Here is a 20,023-nt window from a genome sequence, read left to right as displayed (position 1 = left end):
CACCAGCCAATAATAATAAGTATCGAAAAAAGACTGGTGAAACCCCCTAATGACCCTTGGTTGATGTTTTCTCATATACGTCAAAATTCATATGTACAATACGCTTGATTAGAGTACCCATAAATATAGTGCCTATGCCCAAATTCCTCACAAGTAAGTTAGACTTCTATAATTTGGTATCAAGATAACTACTTTTATATAGATTGATTATGTTTTATTTTTGACTTTGCTTCTATATGAACTTCGCCATCAATCGTACATAAAGTACAAAATTTACAAAATTTCGGCTAAGTCACGACATCTAGAGTATCGAACTATTTTCTTAGATGCTTGGATGCTCGTTTTTCATTTTTTGAAGATTCGCTACAGCCAATCATTTTCGGAATTAAACTACCGCTATATCCAACAGTCAACATCCAAAGTTGGTGAAACCCCTATTATAATTATAATTAATTTTATATTTTTATATTTTTCTATGCTCTTAAGAAAAGTAATATGAAAATATAGTTAGAGAATAAAATTATAAATTCAAAGACAGACTCTAAGTCACGTGCTTGTATTCCAACTTTTTAAAGATATAGAAAAAGATAGAAAAAAAATAAGATAAAGACAAGAATGAATCCTTAGGGACCAGATATAATTATTTGATGTCGGACAGCAAGTCACAATTTGTGGTCTGGTAAAAGCAAAATGTTGTCTACAATCAGAGAACGTCGTCCCCCGAGGATTAGCAAACTTATAACGCACATGATAGGAGTAAGCACAATATACAGAATAATTGTATAATAGAGAGTAAAATATACAAACAAGATAATTAAGAGTATGGCTAGTTGATAAGATGTGCAATTGAAAAAAAAAACTGTGCGTACGTGTTGGCAGTGACAACGTTATTGATAAAAACAACGTTTTAATTCTTGAATGACCTTTTAAGCATACTTTTTGAAGTTTAACAAAAGCTCTACATATAACATAATATATTACTATATTTGCAGTTGAGAGTTTGAAGTGGGGGGCATATAAGGTTCTCAGACAGAAATGACAAGACAAGCACTTCAATTTAAGACACTGTAGACGCATGTGACTTTTGATTTACTACATGAACCTGTGCAAGCCAAAATTAGTATTTTTCTTTTTTTTCCCTCCTCGTCGTCTTCTTGTTCTTCATTTTGCTAGGTCTTTTTTTTCTTGCTCTTTTTCCTCAACTAGTTTTCTTAGCTCTCGAAAATTGCGCAAAACATGGTTGAAATTACAATAACAAAACGACGACGAGTAGAACCCACCCAAGCATGTTCTAATTTCGCGCCTGATTCCTCGGCACACTACCCTCTCGGATGTCTCTATTCCAGTTTAGCTTACAAACAGACACCTGAATGCCTATCGTCTGACAGTCAAGGTGCATTTGTAATTACATCACCTCAACCAAATCCAGCATCCATAGATGTAATCACCGGCGATGTGTTCTTGACGGAGTCTACGAAAACCACAGTATACAAAACACCAATGCGGATTGTAGAACAATACCATCAAAAGCATATCATCACACATGTAAAATGGCACCAAAATGGGACATTCCTAGCAACTGCAGACGAAATAGGAAAGATTGCAGTGTGGAATCTGGAGGTAGACAACATTAGATGTTAATTTTCTTTCCTATAAACTTATATTCTAAAAACAAAATAAATATAGGGATCAGTGGACCGTTGGTCATTAACATATGAAATCGATCTTCATCAACCTCTGGCTGCTCTAATTTGGCTTCGGTCTGAACGTTCGGTGAGTATTTGAACTGGACTTATTTCAGATATATGTCCTTACAATGAAAATACTAGCATACTGGCTCAGAAGAAATACGAAAAGATCGAGTATTGGGTCCGAGAAATCCATACGGTCAACTTGGATTTGTAGCGGTTACAGTTTATGGTGAAATTAGCGTGCACTATCAGCGCAACGGTGAGATATTTTCCACCTTTTCCACCATGTTGCCAAAATCAGGCAGACGAGAAATAGGAAGGCCAGATATGGGATGCTTTGGAATGGCTCTATCAGGTTTAGATGCGTGGCAGAGGATATCTCATGCTTCCATGGTATTTGATAAAGGTAAAAGAGAGAGAGAGAGAGAGAGAGAGAAGTAAAAGAGGAAGAATGACAAAAGCAACATAGAAATAAATTAATGCTGTAAACCAGATGGAACAATTTGTCTTGCAACGTATTATTCTTCGGTACAGCCCAAATATGTCCAATTGTATAAAATCAGCGTTAATTTCCCTATAAAAGGTTGTCAAGAAGGTATGGTATATTTTTGTGAGCAGGACTACGCTCATTATGCTATTATATATATTTTGGTTTTTCTTTGCAAGTTGATAATGATAATTATTTCCTACAGCTATTATATGTCAAACAATTACAAAATTAAGATTATCCCTTCCTCTACTGGAGAATCTTGCAAAAGAGATTTCTGATCCTGATTATGCCGTTACGCAAATATTGCTTTCACATAAAAACAATAATCTTCAGCTGTCAGTTGGGCTCGGAAAAAAGACAGGTATAGTAAGGTAAATGAGTCTTTATCAACTGGACTAAGTTTGTTTTGCTGTTTATTTTCTGAATATATATAGTAGACACATTTGACGCTTATTTCGGAAGGTGGCAGCTAAGAAGAGTGGGACAGGCACATAATATTACTTCTAGTAAAATTTCACACACAGATCGACAGGTAAGCTAATTTTTAATCTGTAGAGATATATATAGTAGGTTAACACAAAAAATATAATGCTTTAGGAACTAAGTTGTATTCAAGGGTTCGCTATAAAAGGCCGATTTATTACATCAATTTCATCCACAAACAATGGTGCCATTGCTCTTGGCCTATCTGATGGAAGTACACACTTAGAATATCGTACAAAAGGTGATTTCAGCTTGTTAAAAATTACACCCGATACGAAGGAAAATGATAAATCCTGTGGACCTGGATTTTGGGAGGTAACAAATCCCCAGCCGTTTAAAGAAAAGTGCTCAGGTAAATAAAAACACATACATAGTTTTGCGTGTACTGCTTTGTGTCTGAATGTTTTGGAAACTAGATACGATTTTAACTATTAAATTTTCACCGCATGAGACCCACATGCTGTACCTATTTTCATCCGGAAAACTGGGAATAGCACGCGTCACAGAAGAATACACCACTGTTGAATCTATGAAGAGTAATGATATTATAATATTTAAAATATGATTCTTATTGTATAGTATATATATAAAGAGAGAGAGAAAGGGGACTAACGAGGATAAATACAATAGATGCCATTTGTGTTATCGAACAAATGCTCAAATTGAGCTTACTTAATAATACGGATAAGCTTGATCTTACAACTGAGCTTGTACGGCTAGGTAAAGTGCCTGAACACAAAGGTAAATCACATACACACAGAGATTTACACAAAGCAATAAAAATGATAAGAGCAGTTTTTATGTTGTTATAGATACTCCTGAAAGGGTTGTTCTTGAAACTTTGGTTGCCTATGAGACCTATTGTAATCAGGGAGATATTCGAGTCTTTTCCTTTGAACGCAAAAAAGAGATCTTGGAAATCCCTGTTAAAAGATCCGAAGAGTGGTGTCCTACACAAATGGGTAATGCGTTTGGTCTTGCAATGAGCACATTCAGGTAAAACAAAACGAACCAAAAAATAGTCAGCTGTTATAGTAAACGTTTGGGGGTATCTAATTACTTTTTACTGCAGAATTATGCCAGAAAAACGTATACAGTATAAGAACCTTAGTAAAGCTATCCAGCTACCTGTGATTCTTGAATGCTTTGTAGCAAGTTGCACATCAGAAAGGAGTGTTGTTTCAGATATTCTTGGTGAGAATTAAAATAAAAAAATAAAATATAAAAAAAGAAGAGGCAAAAGCAAAAGTAAAGATGGATCTCTAGATCAAGTGATCAATCATAACAATGCTAATATTAAAACATGCTTTACAGAGAAATATTCTTTAGACACCAGGGTAAACCTATCCTTTTCACCAGGTAGGCTTAATAAAGTTTTTAGGCTTCAGTGTTCCTTAGATTACTAAATTATTTCCAGACGCTCTATGGTCACTAGTTCCACTTGCTACATGGACATTGGACTACATGAGGTGGCTACTTCAACAGTGGAGTGTCTTGTTTAATACAAGAAGGCCCAAATCATCTCGTAAGTTATATATATAAATTTTATTGAAAATTAAATCTAGGCACATATTCTTACACCGAAATGCACATATTAGCACTGGCAGATATTTCAGGTCGCCCAGTACATGCCGTATTGCTGATCCACAAGCCTTCTAGAATAGCATTGGGTCGTATCTTGACATTTATCCACCACTTTATTCATTTTATTATCTCATCCACATACGAACTTCCTCACATTCTCGAATCCCAATCTCTCCTTCAGCGCTTTGCCTCAAATTTGCTCCAGCATGCACCTGTTTCTATTAAAGACGTGCTTTCATTTCTCAAAGCTCTTGATAGTATTGAAAAGTCAGATATAGAACCAAGTTCGCGCGGTAAGCCTTTGTATTTATATTCATTTATATGTTTTGGGAATATGTAAATGCAGACTTATTTTGTTTTGTAATGATATTTAGGCTGGAATATCCTTTTATCCTCTCGTATTCCTCACAATCAAAAGGTTGAGTTGGAACGCATAACTGAAGAATACAAGGCAACATGTGCTCAGCCTGCAATCTACATGGAGACACATGCCGATTATCCAATGGACGTGATTCGTAAGCGACGGATAGACTTTTCTGCGCCTGTCCGGGCTTGTGTCAAGTAAGGGAATACAGTATAATAAATTAAGCCATGCTAAAAATAATTTCTCTTTTATTTTATTTTATTTAGTTGCCATCAGATGTCTTTACCAATGCACCCGAATGGTAAGCCTTCAGACCCTACGTCATTTGCATCTTGGTACCAAAGTATAGGAAACAGATGTCTATGCGGCGGCTTGTTTACTTGAGTTCTTCCTATTCGTCCCTTACCTCCCAAGTTAATCTATACTCCTATTAGAATTCACCTGAATTACTAAAGAGAAGTTTAAATCTTAATACACCAAAAATAAAGAAATATAAAATTTTAAATTTTAAATTTTAAATAAATTTGAATTTAAATTAAAAAAGGATTCGTGAAAAGATTTGACAGAATTGCCTCTTCTTCTTCTTCTTCTCCTTTCTTTTTGCTTCACCATCACTACTACCATGACCAAGAACAACCTCTCACCTTCCTGGAAAAAGCTTCTCAAGGCTCAGCTAACAGCAAACATCAAAGAGCAAGGTCCTTCTGCTGCTTATCTCTCTTTATCAACTGTTCGCCCTGACAACAATCCTGCAAATCGCGTTGTCGTGTTTCGCGGCTTTGCTGGTGAGAGCTACAAAGAAGAAACTGGCTGGGAAAGTGACCTTTTGACGATTACCTGCGACAAGAGATCTCCAAAAGTCCAGGAGATTGCAGCCAACCCTAATGTTGAAATCTGCTGGTGAGTATATACATGCTTATATGCTTTTAAATATCAAAACTATCAATATGAATATACGTTGAGGGTCTTACCTGACGTAATAAATTCAAATTATCAAACACACGAATATTAAGCACTTATTAAATAATATTCTGGGCGTCTTTTTTTTAAGGTTCATGGGTAGTACAAAGGAGCAGTTTCGTATTCGAGGCCGCATGCATGCCTTTGGAGATGGTCTCAACCCTTCCGAGAGTCTCAACTCGCACATTGGTCGAAAGCATCATGGTATGCCTTCTTTAGATGAAGAAAAGGAGGAAGACCATGAAACAGATTTCAGCGACCGGCTAAGTCAGGCCAGCAAGTCTTTCCTTAAACGCATTCGTTCTCTTAAGCACCACATTAAGCCAAACGCTCCATTCGATTGGCAGGCTGAGCGCCTCCGACAATGGTATGGGCTCACAGATCAGCTTCGAGCTACCTTTACATGGCCTGCTCCAGGTACTCCTAAAGAACCTGTTGAGGAAGAAGAGGCCACATTCCGTATAGAAACTCTGACTATCGAAGAGAGTGACGACAACGGCTGGTTTTCTCACCAGGATGCCGACAAACGGGCTTTATTGGAACGAGGTTATGAAAACTTCGTGGTTTTGTTTTTAGAGGTTACAGAGGTAGATCATAGTTATCTCGAAACTAGTGTGCGTACTATTTACCGGAAGGAAGATGATACCTGGAATGCTGTAGAGGTTAATCCCTAGAGTAATACAGAAATTTTATATTCTTCAGAGCTCCCACACACAAATATATATCTAAATAAAATTGAGTAAAAAGCTAAAGAAATAACATATGGAAAGATTGACAAAGTCATGAGGATTTATATCTGGATTTTGATATCATAGCTGTTTTACTTTCTCCAAATTTGATTTTTGAAGTATTCACAAAGTGAGGTGTTACCACACAAAAATGTGTTAATCGACCAACCTTGAAATTTTATTAGATATAGCAATACAAATATCGCATACTACTAGAATAAAGTGCTGTTTTAGTATAGCTTATACTCAAGAAATGCATACTATTTCTTCCGATATTTCGCACATAAAACAAAGCTAAATATCAAGTATAGAAGAATTTGTACATCTTTATTGATTTTGACCCTACCATTAATGATAGGAATAGAACTCAAATAAAATGAGCTTCTTGAAGGAAAAGCATGAATCCCAAGAGCTTTAAATGTCTACAAAAGGGAGCTTACTCAAAACTTTTTTAATATTCCTGAGCCCATTATTTGTTTAGATTTAAAGGTTCTCTTTTTTTTTGGAATCCAGGTCAAAATGTTCTACTAAAATCTCCCTTTTTTCCTTAGTAATAGCGTATAATCTTACATAGCCTATTGGTTTGTTGTCCCTACAAAGTGTTATTTTTATAAAAGCTGTCCAAAATCTCGTATCCCTAGTCCTTTTCTGGCTGGAAGATAATGAGCCCAACGATCTCATACGAGTTTTTACTGTCAAAGTATCAGTAAAAGCAACCAGGTAGACTTTTGAGATTCTTAGAACACTGCATTACCTAGTTTCTGATGTGCACATAATCACTGCAAATACTCTCACAATTACAAAATACATTTTTCTTGACGGGTTAAAACGCGACTCATCCTTTGAACTGAATTGATGTATCAATAAACATCTTTTTGTCAAGATGTTTTTTTTTCCTTAATCGACTGCAATACTGACTCCTCCAAATAACAGAAAGAAACAAGTATAAACCGCGAGCTTATTTCCTGGTACAGCAATATATATATATATTCATAACCTCTCCTACACCCTTATCTCCCTCTTAAACACTCACCAAATTGCTATGTACGAGAACACAAGAATCCACACCGCCTACATAGTGAATATCGATATTAGATTTGGCCAGCATCTCCGCCGAGAGATGAATGTCTTGCTCGATATAAAAAAAGACCGTGAGAGCTTACCGAATACCTTCGTGAACAAAGAGCAACTGAGGGACTAATTCAAAGAATGTTGACAGAACATATTTTTGAACCCGCCAGGATGTTCAAAAAGGATTGTCAACTCGCCAACTTGAAGATGCCTTCACCGAGGAGGAACACAGAAATACTTTCATGGCAATCTCTCCCATCTTTGTCGTCTATCCGGAAATATATGGGTTCCAAAAGAACTATATCTATTATGACTCAAACGAATCTCCGCACAGGCACTTCCTCACCTTTTCCCATATCGTCCGACTCCTAGAGCACCTTGGATATAGATACTTCAGCTGTTTTCCTCTTCGCCGATCCTGGTCACTATGCTACATACAAATCTACACTAGGATCCTGTCTCAGAAAATTTTGAGAAGAGCTTAGAGACTATCACTCAACAAACTAGAGCTGTGAGGAAGAGTGGTGGACTTGGACAAGAAGGCTTTCCATGGCTAACAAAACGGCGTGATGAAGTTCAGAGGAACAATCGAGACCGATGGTACAGACCTCTCCATTATTAAGCAGACCCAAGACACCGCCCAAGGACCAAATCCCAGAAGGGCTTCCACAATTGACACTGAAAGCATTCCCTACATCCATAACTTGCCTTCAAAACAACGTAAAAGAATCTGTGGACGTTGCGTCCTTATTGATCTCAGAAGAATAGATCTTTTGTACTGCATACACGAGAAATATTGTAAAAGAATCCCATGTGTTTTTTTTGCTGAGATATGGAAATCCCACAACCACAGCCAAATGTAAAAATATAGTAATTTTCTTGATAGATCCTAGTGGAAAATAAGTAAGTAAGAAATAAGCAGCAATACCAATGAACCAAAAAATCCGCCAATAATTCGACAACAATGATAAACATTAACAGTATATTGTTACGGGTATATCATGAATCGGCATTCTACGTATCCACAAATGTCCCAATATTATTTCTTTCTTTGTTTCTTTCTTTCTTGTGTGCATACAACTTTATTCTACTTTAAGATATTCTAATATATTCTAATATGCTTTTATATTATATTTACAGAGTCACCGACATATATCTGGTAGTAATCATGGTATAAAAGTCTTTTGCTCTTGTTAATTCACACCAATTGCTATAACACTGCCCTTGTACATAGCCTATTAGAAGCGAAACAGTGACGTTTTGAGTCTTACCTTTACTCTCGTTGTAATTTTTTTTTTAAAAAAAATAAAATAAAAATAAAATAAAATAAAATAAAAAAGAAACCTTGCCTTCCCTCTCTGACTATCTTCATTTTTCGTTTTCGTTTTTTTTTTTTTCGTTTTTTTTTACAATCCTTAATGGCCAGTCCATCTCTCAAGATTAAACTTCGACTCTCTAGAGTGAATCCAGAATCTCCAGGATCGAATTCGATTCAATCACCCGACGTACCTTCACCTTCTTTGTCTGCAATTGCAGGCCAAAAGCATCCCAAAGAAGATGAAGAGGTACCAGCCAGCAAACGACCAAGACCACGCGCCAAAAAGCCCGTACGAAAGAATGATTCGAATGACATGTAAAGTATATATATATTTGCTTAATTCCTAGAGTCTCATTGCGTTTTCTCATTGCAGACTTGATGATGATTCAGCTTTGGGGGATGACAGTAAGTATACAACTCATTCTGTGATTCTCGTTTTCCTTTTTTAAAAAAGAACTTTTTAATTATATATATCTAACATTAATATATTACAAGTTAAGGGTGATAAACAGTTGATAAGCCGATCTGGTGCATCTCGTAAAGACATTCTCAAGTTCAAAGATTTCAAGCCTCGTCGCTGGGTCAATTCTAATCTAGTGTTTCGCACTCTTGATGGTTCGTCCATCACATTGTCGGGCTGGCAAACAGGTAAGATGCATACTTTACTGGTTGATCTTATTGACATGGATTTTTTTAGAGGAGCAAATGACGATGAATGACAAACTTACCGAACCTACTACTGTTGCCGAGATTGATCAGCTCTTTTCATCCAATGGAGGAGAAAAAGACTTTAGACCTTTCTTATGCACCCAGCCTGGCTGCTCAAAATCTTTTACAACCTATGACCAACTTCAGACACACGAAACTAACATGCATGGAACAAAGAAGCTCATATGCGGCATCGACAACTGCCACAAAAGCTTTGTTACAACAGGTCAGCTAACAAAACATCGTAAGATGGTTCACTTTAGAGCAGCGCGGAAAGCAAAACTGGCAGCCGCAGCCGCAGCAGAGGCAGACAATGCACGCGAAGAGGGTTCTGATGGAGGTAGCCACGCACCTAATACGCCCAACGATACTATTCTGCATGTTAATGAAGAGGACGAAAAGACCCAGGATGAGGATAGTGTAGATATTGGAATCTCAGAGGACAACGCATAGTCTTTTATATATATATTATTTTTATTCTTATTCTTATTCTTATTGTTGTTTCTTCTTTTTGTATTGTGTTCCTACACCTTCATCGATTTTTCTTTTTCTTTCCTCTTGAACACGGCGTGCTCTATAGTGGCAGATTAAGTTTTATGCAGCACAAATATATATATACATATTTTTGGAGGCTTCTTACTGTTCTTTATCTGACAAGTGGTTACGGATTTCAGGATATGTGGGTAGAAGCAAAGGATCCTGAGCTGTAATATAAAGAAAATTCATAAGAAATTCTAGTACTATCCACTCAAAATAAAAATGTATGTGTGTGTTTTTTGTATACCTCTTGGAGATTCAAAGAAATACGGATGATTCAATGCTTGCCTGACAGTTAATCGAGAGCGAGGATTGTAGGTAAGTAGACCGGCTATTAAATGAATTGTGTGATCACTGTGCCGAGGAAACACAATCTTGATATTGTTGTAGCTATAAAAAGAATCAGTCATGATCCATTGATCCAATATTCACTTACTCTTGTTTAGGCAAGACCAGGGATTTAGCAAGCGGCAGTTTGGAAAATCCAGGCCAGATGGACTCGTTGGGAGTTCCTAGTAGCTTTACAATCATATCCAGTTCAGCCTGCTCAGTATTGCCAGGTAATATGGGTTTATGCTGTAGTAATTCTCCCATTATACATCCGGCTGACCACAGATCCACAGCAGTGGTATAATTTGTCTCCCCAAAGAGTAATTCTGGAGAGCGATACCAGAGTGTAACTACATTTGGTGTCATTGGCTTTGAAGGCAAACTTAGAGTGCGTGCCATGCCAAAGTCGGCTATAACGACAATTACCAAAGAAAAAAAAAGAGCGTACGTTGAGTTGTCTGATATATTCATAAGCAACGTAAAATTGTATTAATTACCGATCTTCAATAAGCCAGTAGATGTCAGTAATAAGTTGGACATCTTTAAATCTCTAGAAGATTAAAGTGTAAACTGTTAATATCTTTTAAACCACAAGAAGTTCAAGCTATGTACCTATGAATAATTGAATGGTCATGACAATATTCTAATCCTTTCAGCAATTGATGCATCAAACATTTGACTAAGTTTATATATATATAGTTGTTAGTGAGGTTGATCAAAATATTGTTTTTTATTGTTATTATTTATTGAAAGAATGTCTTTGATTTATTTACCTTCAGAGGCAGAGTAAGGTGTAGGCACCATATCTAATAATGTTCCGAGATCCTAGCAAGAACATTAATTGAATGTTACATTTAGTAGGTTTCTTACTTGTTCGCAGTACTCCATCACTAGGAAGATCGATTCTAGCTTTGGTCCGACTGCCACATCAGTCACATTAACAATGTTTGGGTGTTGCATGCGCTTTAGGATGCTGATCTCACGTAAACTAGAAATTGGCATTCCATCCGTCTCTCGTTCCATCCTAATCTTTTTCAGGGCTACGACCTGCCCAGATTTTGTGTCGATTACTCTACTAATTATCTAACGATTTGAGCTGTGTTCATGATTTTATCATATATCACGCACTAGACAACTCCGTATGTGCCCTCACCAACGCGGTTTAATTTTTGAAAGTCTTCGACGTCACGGCATTCTCCGTAAAAGGGCTTTTCTTTAAAGGATACTTTCTTTCCCCTTACAGACATCAACATGGTGTGTTTGGTGAGTGTGTCTGGCATCTTACTGCCATTCCAGTTTTCAAGAAGGGCGTTATTCTTCTCTCCCTTTCGCCCCCCAAATCTGCTTTTTTTTCTTTTTTTTTTAAATCCCAGGATTTCCACCCAGTCTTTTTTTATATAGAGAAAAAAGAGACCATGATCCCAAAACAACTGTGGTGATACTTTGTCGTGACTGTCATGTCAAACCATATGAAACAATATGCTGTGAATTACAAGATCCAGTCAACCAAAGGTGTATTGGAAAACAATGTATTATTATTATTTAGAAAATAAGACCACAATTGTTGTATTATGTATATATATATATAAGCCAGACTTTATATATCAAAATATCTGTAAATTGCCACAACTCTATACAATATTTACTATATCGAATTTTGGCTGCAATGCATCAGGCTAGAAGAGGGTTATGGGTTCGAGTTTGGACTAAGAAGTGGTATGAAGGTCTGAGCTATAAGCCTATCAATTAAGAGGGTTAATGAATCGGGTTATTGATAAGTTTCAACTTTTTGGCAAGCTTGGTTCACATCGCAGTTCATTACTATAGAGGTACTCAACACGATTTTGCATATAATTTGAAATTTCAAAAAATAAAAACCTTGCTTTCAAGAAAATTGCTACAAATACGCAAAATTTCCATTATTATGACTTTATTATAACAGTAATAGTAATAGTTACGGATCTTTAGAGACTAGGTATGATTATTGGACTTTTTATAACAAAAGTCTCACCTAGGTGGTCTGGTAAAATACATAAACTTCATAGCTAATACGATTTTGATGACTTGTGTTGATGTTTCTCTACCTCGATCTGCCGAGAAATTCCAAATATATTGGGGGTACTCAGCCAGATTGATCGCTCAATTTTTAAATTCAGAACGCAATATTATTGGACTAAAATTGTAATAGCGACGATTAAAATTTGATCGTCTTTTTGAAAGATCAAATTTCGATCAAAATTTGATCAAAAAACGTACGGCTCTTTGATTGGCTGAATCCTTACTTTTTTATATGCAATACGATACCGTTTTTATCTTTCTCCTTAATAAATGATAGAATTTACTGTCAACAAAGTCATGTAACACTTCTTTCACTCCGTATAACATGCCAAAATACAGTGCAAAGCAACAAACAGTTGCCGCCTTAAAGAAATCGCGTAAAATCAGAAAATTTGTAGCGAAGGAAAAAAAAAGTCTGGTACAATCTTTATCAACAAGCGCAGATGAGCTGTTGAAAAATATTTCAGAAGTCCTTGAAGAGGAAGTTGATGCAGAGTTGGAGAAGATAGCTGTTGTGGAGGATCTTGAGCAGAACCTTCAAGCCAACAGATACTTACACAAGGGTGGCAATACATTGCCAAAGCTTAAATCAAAGGAAGAAAAACTTGCTTTCCTCGAAGACCTAGATGCAGATGGGTTCAAAGAAGAAATCAGAATGTCCAAAAGCTCGTTTAATAAGCTGTACAAGATAATCAAAGACCATTCTTTATATAAGTCACCGAAAGGACATAAGCAGACTGATGTAAAGCTTCAATTAGCTTTGGTCTTGGAGAGACTAGGCTCAGACGGGAATGCTGTATCCTATAGCAGGCTTGCACGAAGATCTGGTGTCGGAGGTAAGTGTCTTTTAGTAAACTGACTTCCATTAATCTATATAAACATATAATCAATCCATTGAACTAATTATTTTAAACTTATTAGAGGGCAGTGTCTTAAACTTCACAGTTCGTTTCTTCAAGGTAATGCTATCAATGGAAAACATGTACGTTTTTTGGCCGTCAGAACTCGAGAAGACAGCAACGATAATCCCAAGCAATGAGAAACCATTCGGATTTCCTAATCTTGTTGGGTTTTTGGATGGGTGTCTGTTTAACTTGCAGCATACACCGTCGTGGAAAAAGCCAGAATTCTTTGGTCGTAAGCGCACATACTGTGTAAACACTCTTGGGGTATGCGACCATCAAAAAAAGATTCGTTATCTCTCTTGCGGATACTTCGGAAGCATGAACGATGCCAGGGTGTTTGAAGAATCGACCATGGGTAGCGACCCCAATAACTTCTTCTCTGGTGACCAGTATGTTTTAGCCGATGCTAGTTACATTCCCAAGACGTACGTTGTCCCTGTCATAAAGAAGCCAAAAAACAAGGAATTGTGTGATGCGGACAAAGCGTTCAATTCATACATAGCAATGATGAGGATAAAAATTGAGCATGCATTTGGGATTCTCAAAGCAAGATTCTGCTCTTTGAAGCGACTCCCAATTAAGATAAGAAGTCGAAAAGACATGAACATGGTCAATTCTTGGATCAGAGTTTGTGTCATTCTCCATAACTTTTTGATCGACCAGACAGATGACATGATGACAATGACGATGAAGATTTCATGGGAGAAAAGAGAAAAAGAAGAGATCGAAAGGATCAGCAGAGAAGGTGTGACTGGCACTGTAGATGACTATCCAGCAATGTCATTGTCAGATGAGAATGCTAAGCTCAAACGTATCCGTATCAAAGAAGAGATACTCATAAAAAACGGAGATGGGAACCTTCTTAAAAAAAGTAAAAAATAAAGAAATAAATTATCCCAAAAGTAGAAATGATGTATAACAGGTATTCTATGATAGTTGCTGTCATTATTAAATTGATAGTCTTTAACTACCATACGTTTTATTGTAAACGTTGTCAGTTTGCTCTTGCGCTTTTTCATATGACCAGTTTTGCACTTTGGCCAATTCTGCAACTACTTTCATCATGTTTTCGAATTTTCTGTGTATAAATTCGCGTTCTCGCTTAATGTGAAGATCGTCCTTAAGAACTTCTAGCTTTTCCCTATAAAGCCGTTCTACTTTTGCCTCTAGGGACACAGAAGACTCATTAAGTTGTCTCGTCACCTCTTCTCCCAACTCTTTATATTCGACGTCTACTCTTCTGCGTTTTCTAGAAGAGCTTGACTTAGGAGGAGGGGAGCAGAGTACAGACATGTTATCATTTTGGCTGTCATATTCCTCATTGTTGCTGCTATGACTGTTTTCAGCTGATTCTTCGTCCGTGTTGTCATCATCGCCATTGCTTTGCTCGCCGTCCTCGTCATGTATCCATTCCATTGGCTTTGTGGTATCACAAACCGCTGGAGAACCAGTCTTTCTATTGCCCATAACCTTTTCCATCTGAAAGAAAGCAGGGCAGATTTGATTCAATTCAGCTATTGTTATACAAATTACATTAAAACAAAGAGATCTAGAATTGGTATTATATAGATAGTATCAACTTACACTCTAAGCCTTCTTTTTCACTGGTAGAGCCTTCGTCGTTAGAATTATTTTTAATACTATTCTTCCAAACACGATAGGCTTCTCCATATTGTTTTGTCAAAAGATTGTTGAGCCTCGACTTTATTTGGGCTGTAGTTCGATAAACCCCTTGCTCCTGAAAATACTGGTTGCATTTATTCAGTATTGTAACCTTTGACGACTTGAACGTTCGTCCTTCCTTGTCACCGCCAAGATACATATTGAGGTTTTCTCCGCCGTTCATCAACATGAATTGCTGAAGTCTCTCCATAGAAGTCAGACCATCTTTACCACCATCATGTTTGTACCATGTCTTATATTCGTTTTTAATAGCATGATTATCTTCAGTGGATAAAGATATTTCGCTGTTAGAGTTAGACATGTTTTTTTTTCGTAATAAGGTGTGAAGCAGAAGAAAGATGTCAATTGTATGTTTCCTAGATTATATAGCAATTTTTTTGCATAATCTTTTATTAAATGACGTATAATCTTGGCATATGAATGTCATTAAAATTTTGGTCAAAATTTGATCGAAATTTGATCGAAATTTGATCGAAATTTGATCGAAATTTGATCTTTTGCCTTTTGGTGTCCTCAACTACAAATTGACATCATTGGCTAAGATTCACACAAGAATTTGAGCGATCAATCTGGCTGAGTACCCCCATTAAAGTAATCTGAAAAAAAAAACATTGAGCTATATATGTGAAATATATGCGCCAAATTGTTCTTCTTAATTATTTCTAACCTTGAAGGCCTGATATTAGATCTACTTTAGATTAGCTTTCTCGATTTAGGAGACATATAATACTAGGTCTGGTAAGAGAAAAAAAAACTACTCGACAAATGTCCAATAAAAGCAGGAATATTTCTGAATTCTGTTTGTCTTGCCGGGTAGACCAAAATATCGACTTACAACAGGTTGTTTGGCTAAATATTTCTTTTGCTTCCAAAGATGCGGATATCATACGATATTCCAGTTGTCAAAATCAAGCCAGACCACACTTTGTACAATGACTCACATTTAGAAGCTGGATTATCCTAGCTCACTGCCCAATTATTGCATCTTTTACTTGCATCAAGCAACTTTGGGATTTTTGTTGCGAATAATCTAAAAGAGGGTCTCACCAGTTCTCAATACTCGACATTTTGATGTAGTGGTATTTTAATAGACACCCAAAAAATATATTGTATCTCTCTCTGTGTGATGCAGCGGTGTCTATAGTCAGACATATGTCGCGGACATTAAGTCTTTTTTGGTATTTCTGGTGTAACTCTCACTAATCTGTTTCATTATTTGTTTTTTAATGTCTGTTCTGTGTACATGACGTACAGATATATATAAGAGGATATCTACTAGATATAATTTCTTTTTAAAGAAGGAGGGATGTATTTTTTTTGGATGTGGCAAATATGCTGTTCTAAATAGCATATACATATATATACACATATATTTAATGATCATTTTTGTGTTTCAAAAGTAAGTGTAATATTGAAATATCATTATACTAGACCAGACTGGAGCTACTCTACACTACTTTAGTGTTTGAATGTCATGCAAGTAAAAGCTTAAAGATAAAAGCTTTGGTTAAAGTGAATAATTAATTAGGAAATTAGATGTATATATATATATTACTCTATTTCAAGCTTACCATACATGGAATAACATTCATTCACTCATGTAATTTGTATTTAAATAAATAAATAAATAAATATTTGCGTTTGTAGTTGTTGTTGTTGCTAATATTGTGGTTATTTTAAAGGAATCAATACAAAGTCAAAAGTGAGTACAGAAAAAAAAATGAATGAAAGAACGCAAAAAATATATTTATATATTTATATATATATTCTGAGAAACGTTCGTTTTTCTTTCTTTCTTCTTTTTGTTCTCTTTCTCGGCAAACTTTATACTATGCGACATGCTTCAACTAGTTCCTCCCATAATAGTGCATGGCATTCACATCCAATGACCCATTCGGAATCCTCTGCCATTCCACCATACTTACCTCCCAACAAAGCCCCACCAACACCAGCAGTCGAACACCTTGGACTATTCGGACCGTGCGGTGGACTCCACTATCCTGTCAAAGACGAAAAGACCCTTGTCCTTCCAATCGAGATTAATCATGTCAAACCAGATACCCCACCCGAAGAACATGCGACAGATACTATACCCCTGTATTCAAATATCACACAAGAAAAAGTCTTTGACTGCTCAATGCCCTCAACCCACAAAAGAACCAGCATAGTCCAAGGAAAGGTTATATTGAGCGAACCTTGGGCAAGACGTTCAGAAGAAAAACAACAAAGAGACACGATTCGGTTGAGAGATCCTAGTATTACTAAAATGCCATCTTTTAATCTAAAATCAAGGCCAAGCCAATTATCTAAATTCTCTAAATACAACAGAGCTTCGTACAGTCTCACCAATCATCCAAACGCAATTGAACTCTATCGAGATATGGCAGAGAAAACAAACGATCCCCAAGTCCAGATCAATTATGCCAAATACCTTTTAGAGGTAGCAGCATTGTATGAAACATACCAAGATGAACCAGATAACGACAACAGATCGAAATCGAGTACCCATGCCGAGGCAAATCGACGAAAAAAGAAGCTACTAGAACAAGAGGGTGTTCGGTGGGTTAAAAAGCTAACCAAGAAGAACTTGGGTGAAGCAGCCTATATCCAGGCAGTCTGGATAGAAAAAGGCGAGTTTGGGTTTAAGAAGAACAACAGTAAAGCAATGCAGCTTTACCGGGTAGCAGCAAAGGATAAGATTCCAGAGGCCCTATATGCAGTTGCCAACGTCTCTGAAAAAGAAGGTCGATGGGCCGAAGCATTAACAGGCTACCAGGGTGCAGCTAAAAAAGGACTCGTTGAAGCGGTTTATGTAAGCTATAATTATCGTTATGTCATGTACATATGCATTTACACACACACACACATATATATATATATATATAAACAACGCGGTTTTTTTTCTGTATTTTACTATTATTAATTCTTAATATATATATTCATTTTTAAGCGTATGGCAAAGGCACACCTATTAGGAGAACTAAACCAAAACCCAGACATTCCAAAAGCACTTGAATTACTATTCAATTGCTCTCACAAAGCTACTGAAGCATGCCCAGAACCACCCTATCTAATCGCACTTTTACTCACCAACGACCACAAAATACGCGTGCCTGAAGAAACTATCCTTGCTTACGGAGGGCCTGGTATTGCGGTTGAATATTTTGAACAAGCGGCCAGTCTTGGACACCTTGAATCCTCTATAAAACTCGGAAAGATTTATGAATATGGGTACCATATGGCACCTGTTGATTACGCAAGATGTTTTGGATACTATGAATCTGCTGCCCGACGAAATAGCCCGGAAGCCATGCTCGGTCTTTCTTGCCTTGCAAATCAAGGAAATAGAGGACCAGGCGATAATGATCTGCATGGGCGATTAGGTCGTGATACCTCGGGATGGTTGGCCACAACTCCACCCAACGAAGATACCGCATTCTATTGGTGTCAATTGGCAGCCAAAAAACAATACCCAGAAGCCATGTTTTTGTTAGGGTGAGACAAAATATTTCATTTATTTATTTATGTGGAGTTGTTTTTTTTAATTATAAAAATAATGAAGTTAAATTGAAATATTAATACTAAAAGATATATATATATATGTATGTATGCATATTAGATGGTATTATGAAGCAGGTATTGGTGTATTAAGAGACTATGATCTTGCACAGGCATACTATCAAAAGGCGGCAAAGAAAGGCCATGAAGGCGCACGGATAAGATTACTAAAGACAAATTCTGTCACTCGGCAACAACATCAAGAGGTGACACGAGTAGGACGGACGGTCGGCGAAAAAGAACGAAAAGGAAGAAAATTTGGCTGTTTTTTCATGTAAAAATAAAATAAAATTAATAAAATTAAAAAAATTAAATTGGAATGAAGAATATGATGGTAATTCTCCTTCCTTTATAATTTTCAATGTATCAATAAAAGAAGACTATAATAAAATATATCAGAAACTACACAATTACTTATATGCCTTTGTCTGCTATATACAAACAAGGTAAATAGCTAGAGTATCTTCTTATATATGTATTGGTTGGTTAAATGTGTTATATTCTATACTATGGTAAAAAAGGGGTAATATACCAGGAGTCTTTTAAAAGTCTTTTTGGAGTCTTAAAGGTTGCTTAAAAGTTGAATTTTTATTACGCACTATATTTCCTATCCTTCTTTTTTTTTCACGTAAATTTTTCTCTTGGCCTTACAGTATTTCCACCTTAAATGGCGCGGTTAAAACTTATCAGTAGTCATAATATCATATCGCAGCTAGTGAATGATATGTTGAAGTTTCAAGTCAACAGCAAGATCTTTATCGGACAAACGATACTCGCACTGTAATGAAGCCATGTCTTTTGAATAGTTTTTATTGGTACATCTTCAGTGATGTATAAATATTATTAATGGATAAAGAAATGAAGATCGGCTATAATACTACCTTGGAATACCATGGGAGGTTACATTTGAGCGTTTGAGTGTGAAACTATAGACAAAAGTTGGGAACACAAAGGGTAGTGCTTGGGCGTATCAATTGTATCCATCAAACAAACATTGAATTTATGTTTTCCAAAAGAGATATTTTGTCTTTACATCCTTGATTGGCTGGAGGCATACCTATAGTATCTTGATCTTCTTACAGTAGAATTCTCGTCCATGTATTGCAACCGACCTCCTCTTCTTCTAAGGTCAACACAGACACAAAGAGCCTCAACTATTTTGTAGTATTTTGATGAGAAATCATAACTGTTGAAAGTCTCCTTCAAGTCAAAGATGCTAACTATCCTGAATATTGGGTTCTTGGAGTAGTGTTTTAAGTTTGTTTCAAGATAGAGATCAAGATACCATATGTCTGAATTGTTTATCTAAACTTCATCGCACCGTTCTCTTGGTCTCATAAATTCTTTGCTGTCTAGGCCCGCTATTACCCCCCAAAAAAGTCTAACTTGTTCAAGACAACTTTCGCAAACTTTCTAAAGTATGACATTACAATATAACCAACATGGTTAATATAAAATCATATGATGGATTAGAATATTGACAGTTATTGTTATCCAATAAGGTTTCAAGATAAGCACAAATTGATGGAATCTTGCTATCAAAGAAGGCCAACGA

At 36.4% G+C, this 20,023-nt stretch overlaps 10 protein-coding genes across 10 annotated transcripts; 7 read left to right on the top strand and 3 right to left on the bottom strand.

Annotated features, from left to right (window-relative positions):
- Positions 1-1,236: 1,236 nt before the first annotated feature.
- Positions 1,237-3,869, top strand: PHYBLDRAFT_77906 (hypothetical protein; the record flags this gene model as incomplete). The annotated part of the gene is made up of 11 exons (XM_018443312.1): positions 1,237-1,620; positions 1,687-1,773; positions 1,830-2,097; positions 2,185-2,286; positions 2,384-2,542; positions 2,616-2,713; positions 2,779-3,016; positions 3,081-3,200; positions 3,295-3,405; positions 3,477-3,660; positions 3,737-3,869. 11 exons carry the CDS (start codon positions 1,237-1,239, stop codon positions 3,867-3,869), a joined length of 1,884 nt encoding a protein of 627 aa, XP_018292072.1.
- Positions 3,870-4,714: 845 nt separating this feature from the next.
- On the top strand, positions 4,715-5,128 carry PHYBLDRAFT_158858 (hypothetical protein). The gene is made up of 2 exons (XM_018433868.1): positions 4,715-4,809; positions 4,879-5,128. Exons 1-2 carry the CDS (start codon positions 4,727-4,729, stop codon positions 4,994-4,996), a joined length of 201 nt encoding a protein of 66 aa, XP_018292071.1. The 5' UTR covers positions 4,715-4,726; the 3' UTR covers positions 4,997-5,128.
- Positions 5,129-5,187: 59 nt separating this feature from the next.
- PHYBLDRAFT_77904 (hypothetical protein) lies at positions 5,188-6,344 on the top strand. Its single transcript, XM_018443311.1, has 2 exons — positions 5,188-5,512; positions 5,664-6,344. The coding sequence occupies exons 1-2, from the start codon at positions 5,235-5,237 to the stop codon at positions 6,244-6,246; spliced, it is 861 nt and encodes a 286-aa protein (XP_018292070.1). The 5' UTR covers positions 5,188-5,234; the 3' UTR covers positions 6,247-6,344.
- A 998-nt stretch (positions 6,345-7,342) lies between these two features.
- Positions 7,343-8,139, top strand: PHYBLDRAFT_145493 (hypothetical protein; the record flags this gene model as incomplete). Its single annotated transcript, XM_018431455.1, has 4 exons — positions 7,343-7,474; positions 7,542-7,730; positions 7,823-7,971; positions 7,995-8,139. 4 exons carry the CDS (start codon positions 7,343-7,345, stop codon positions 8,137-8,139), a joined length of 615 nt encoding a protein of 204 aa, XP_018292069.1.
- Positions 8,140-8,789: 650 nt separating this feature from the next.
- On the top strand, positions 8,790-9,850 carry PHYBLDRAFT_64976 (C2H2-type zinc finger transcription factor; the record flags this gene model as incomplete). The annotated part of the gene is made up of 4 exons (XM_018441382.1): positions 8,790-9,004; positions 9,037-9,094; positions 9,190-9,337; positions 9,387-9,850. The coding sequence occupies 4 exons, from the start codon at positions 8,790-8,792 to the stop codon at positions 9,848-9,850; spliced, it is 885 nt and encodes a 294-aa protein (XP_018292068.1).
- Positions 9,851-10,033: 183 nt separating this feature from the next.
- Positions 10,034-11,511, bottom strand: PHYBLDRAFT_20300 (hypothetical protein; the record flags this gene model as incomplete). Its single annotated transcript, XM_018439730.1, has 8 exons — positions 10,034-10,101; positions 10,182-10,324; positions 10,371-10,674; positions 10,762-10,814; positions 10,877-10,943; positions 11,038-11,089; positions 11,135-11,339; positions 11,393-11,511. 8 exons carry the CDS (start codon positions 11,509-11,511, stop codon positions 10,034-10,036), a joined length of 1,011 nt encoding a protein of 336 aa, XP_018292067.1.
- A 2,034-nt stretch (positions 11,512-13,545) lies between these two features.
- Positions 13,546-14,109, top strand: PHYBLDRAFT_112527 (hypothetical protein; the record flags this gene model as incomplete). The annotated part of the gene is made up of 1 exon (XM_018428294.1): positions 13,546-14,109. The coding sequence occupies one exon, from the start codon at positions 13,546-13,548 to the stop codon at positions 14,107-14,109; it is 564 nt and encodes a 187-aa protein (XP_018292066.1).
- An 81-nt stretch (positions 14,110-14,190) lies between these two features.
- On the bottom strand, positions 14,191-15,240 carry PHYBLDRAFT_181437 (hypothetical protein; the record flags this gene model as incomplete). Its single annotated transcript, XM_018438469.1, has 2 exons — positions 14,812-15,240; positions 14,191-14,741 (listed from the first exon to the last, which is right to left on the bottom strand). The coding sequence occupies exons 1-2, from the start codon at positions 15,209-15,211 to the stop codon at positions 14,191-14,193; spliced, it is 951 nt and encodes a 316-aa protein (XP_018292065.1). The 5' UTR covers positions 15,212-15,240.
- A 1,501-nt stretch (positions 15,241-16,741) lies between these two features.
- On the top strand, positions 16,742-18,746 carry PHYBLDRAFT_145488 (hypothetical protein; the record flags this gene model as incomplete). Its single annotated transcript, XM_018431454.1, has 3 exons — positions 16,742-17,722; positions 17,861-18,405; positions 18,530-18,746. 3 exons carry the CDS (start codon positions 16,742-16,744, stop codon positions 18,744-18,746), a joined length of 1,743 nt encoding a protein of 580 aa, XP_018292064.1.
- Positions 18,747-19,180: 434 nt separating this feature from the next.
- On the bottom strand, positions 19,181-19,895 carry PHYBLDRAFT_64971 (hypothetical protein; the record flags this gene model as incomplete). Its single annotated transcript, XM_018441381.1, has 4 exons — positions 19,181-19,289; positions 19,350-19,394; positions 19,526-19,693; positions 19,837-19,895. 4 exons carry the CDS (start codon positions 19,893-19,895, stop codon positions 19,181-19,183), a joined length of 381 nt encoding a protein of 126 aa, XP_018292063.1.
- Between the last annotated feature and the right edge of the window lie 128 nt (positions 19,896-20,023).

The sequence above is a fragment of the Phycomyces blakesleeanus genome (assembly GCF_001638985.1).
Source record: "Phycomyces blakesleeanus NRRL 1555(-) unplaced genomic scaffold PHYBLscaffold_10, whole genome shotgun sequence".
Classification (NCBI taxonomy): domain Eukaryota; kingdom Fungi; phylum Mucoromycota; class Mucoromycetes; order Mucorales; family Phycomycetaceae; genus Phycomyces; species Phycomyces blakesleeanus.
Note: the sequence above shows the minus strand (reverse complement) of the source record. Positions and strands in the feature narration are given on the sequence as shown.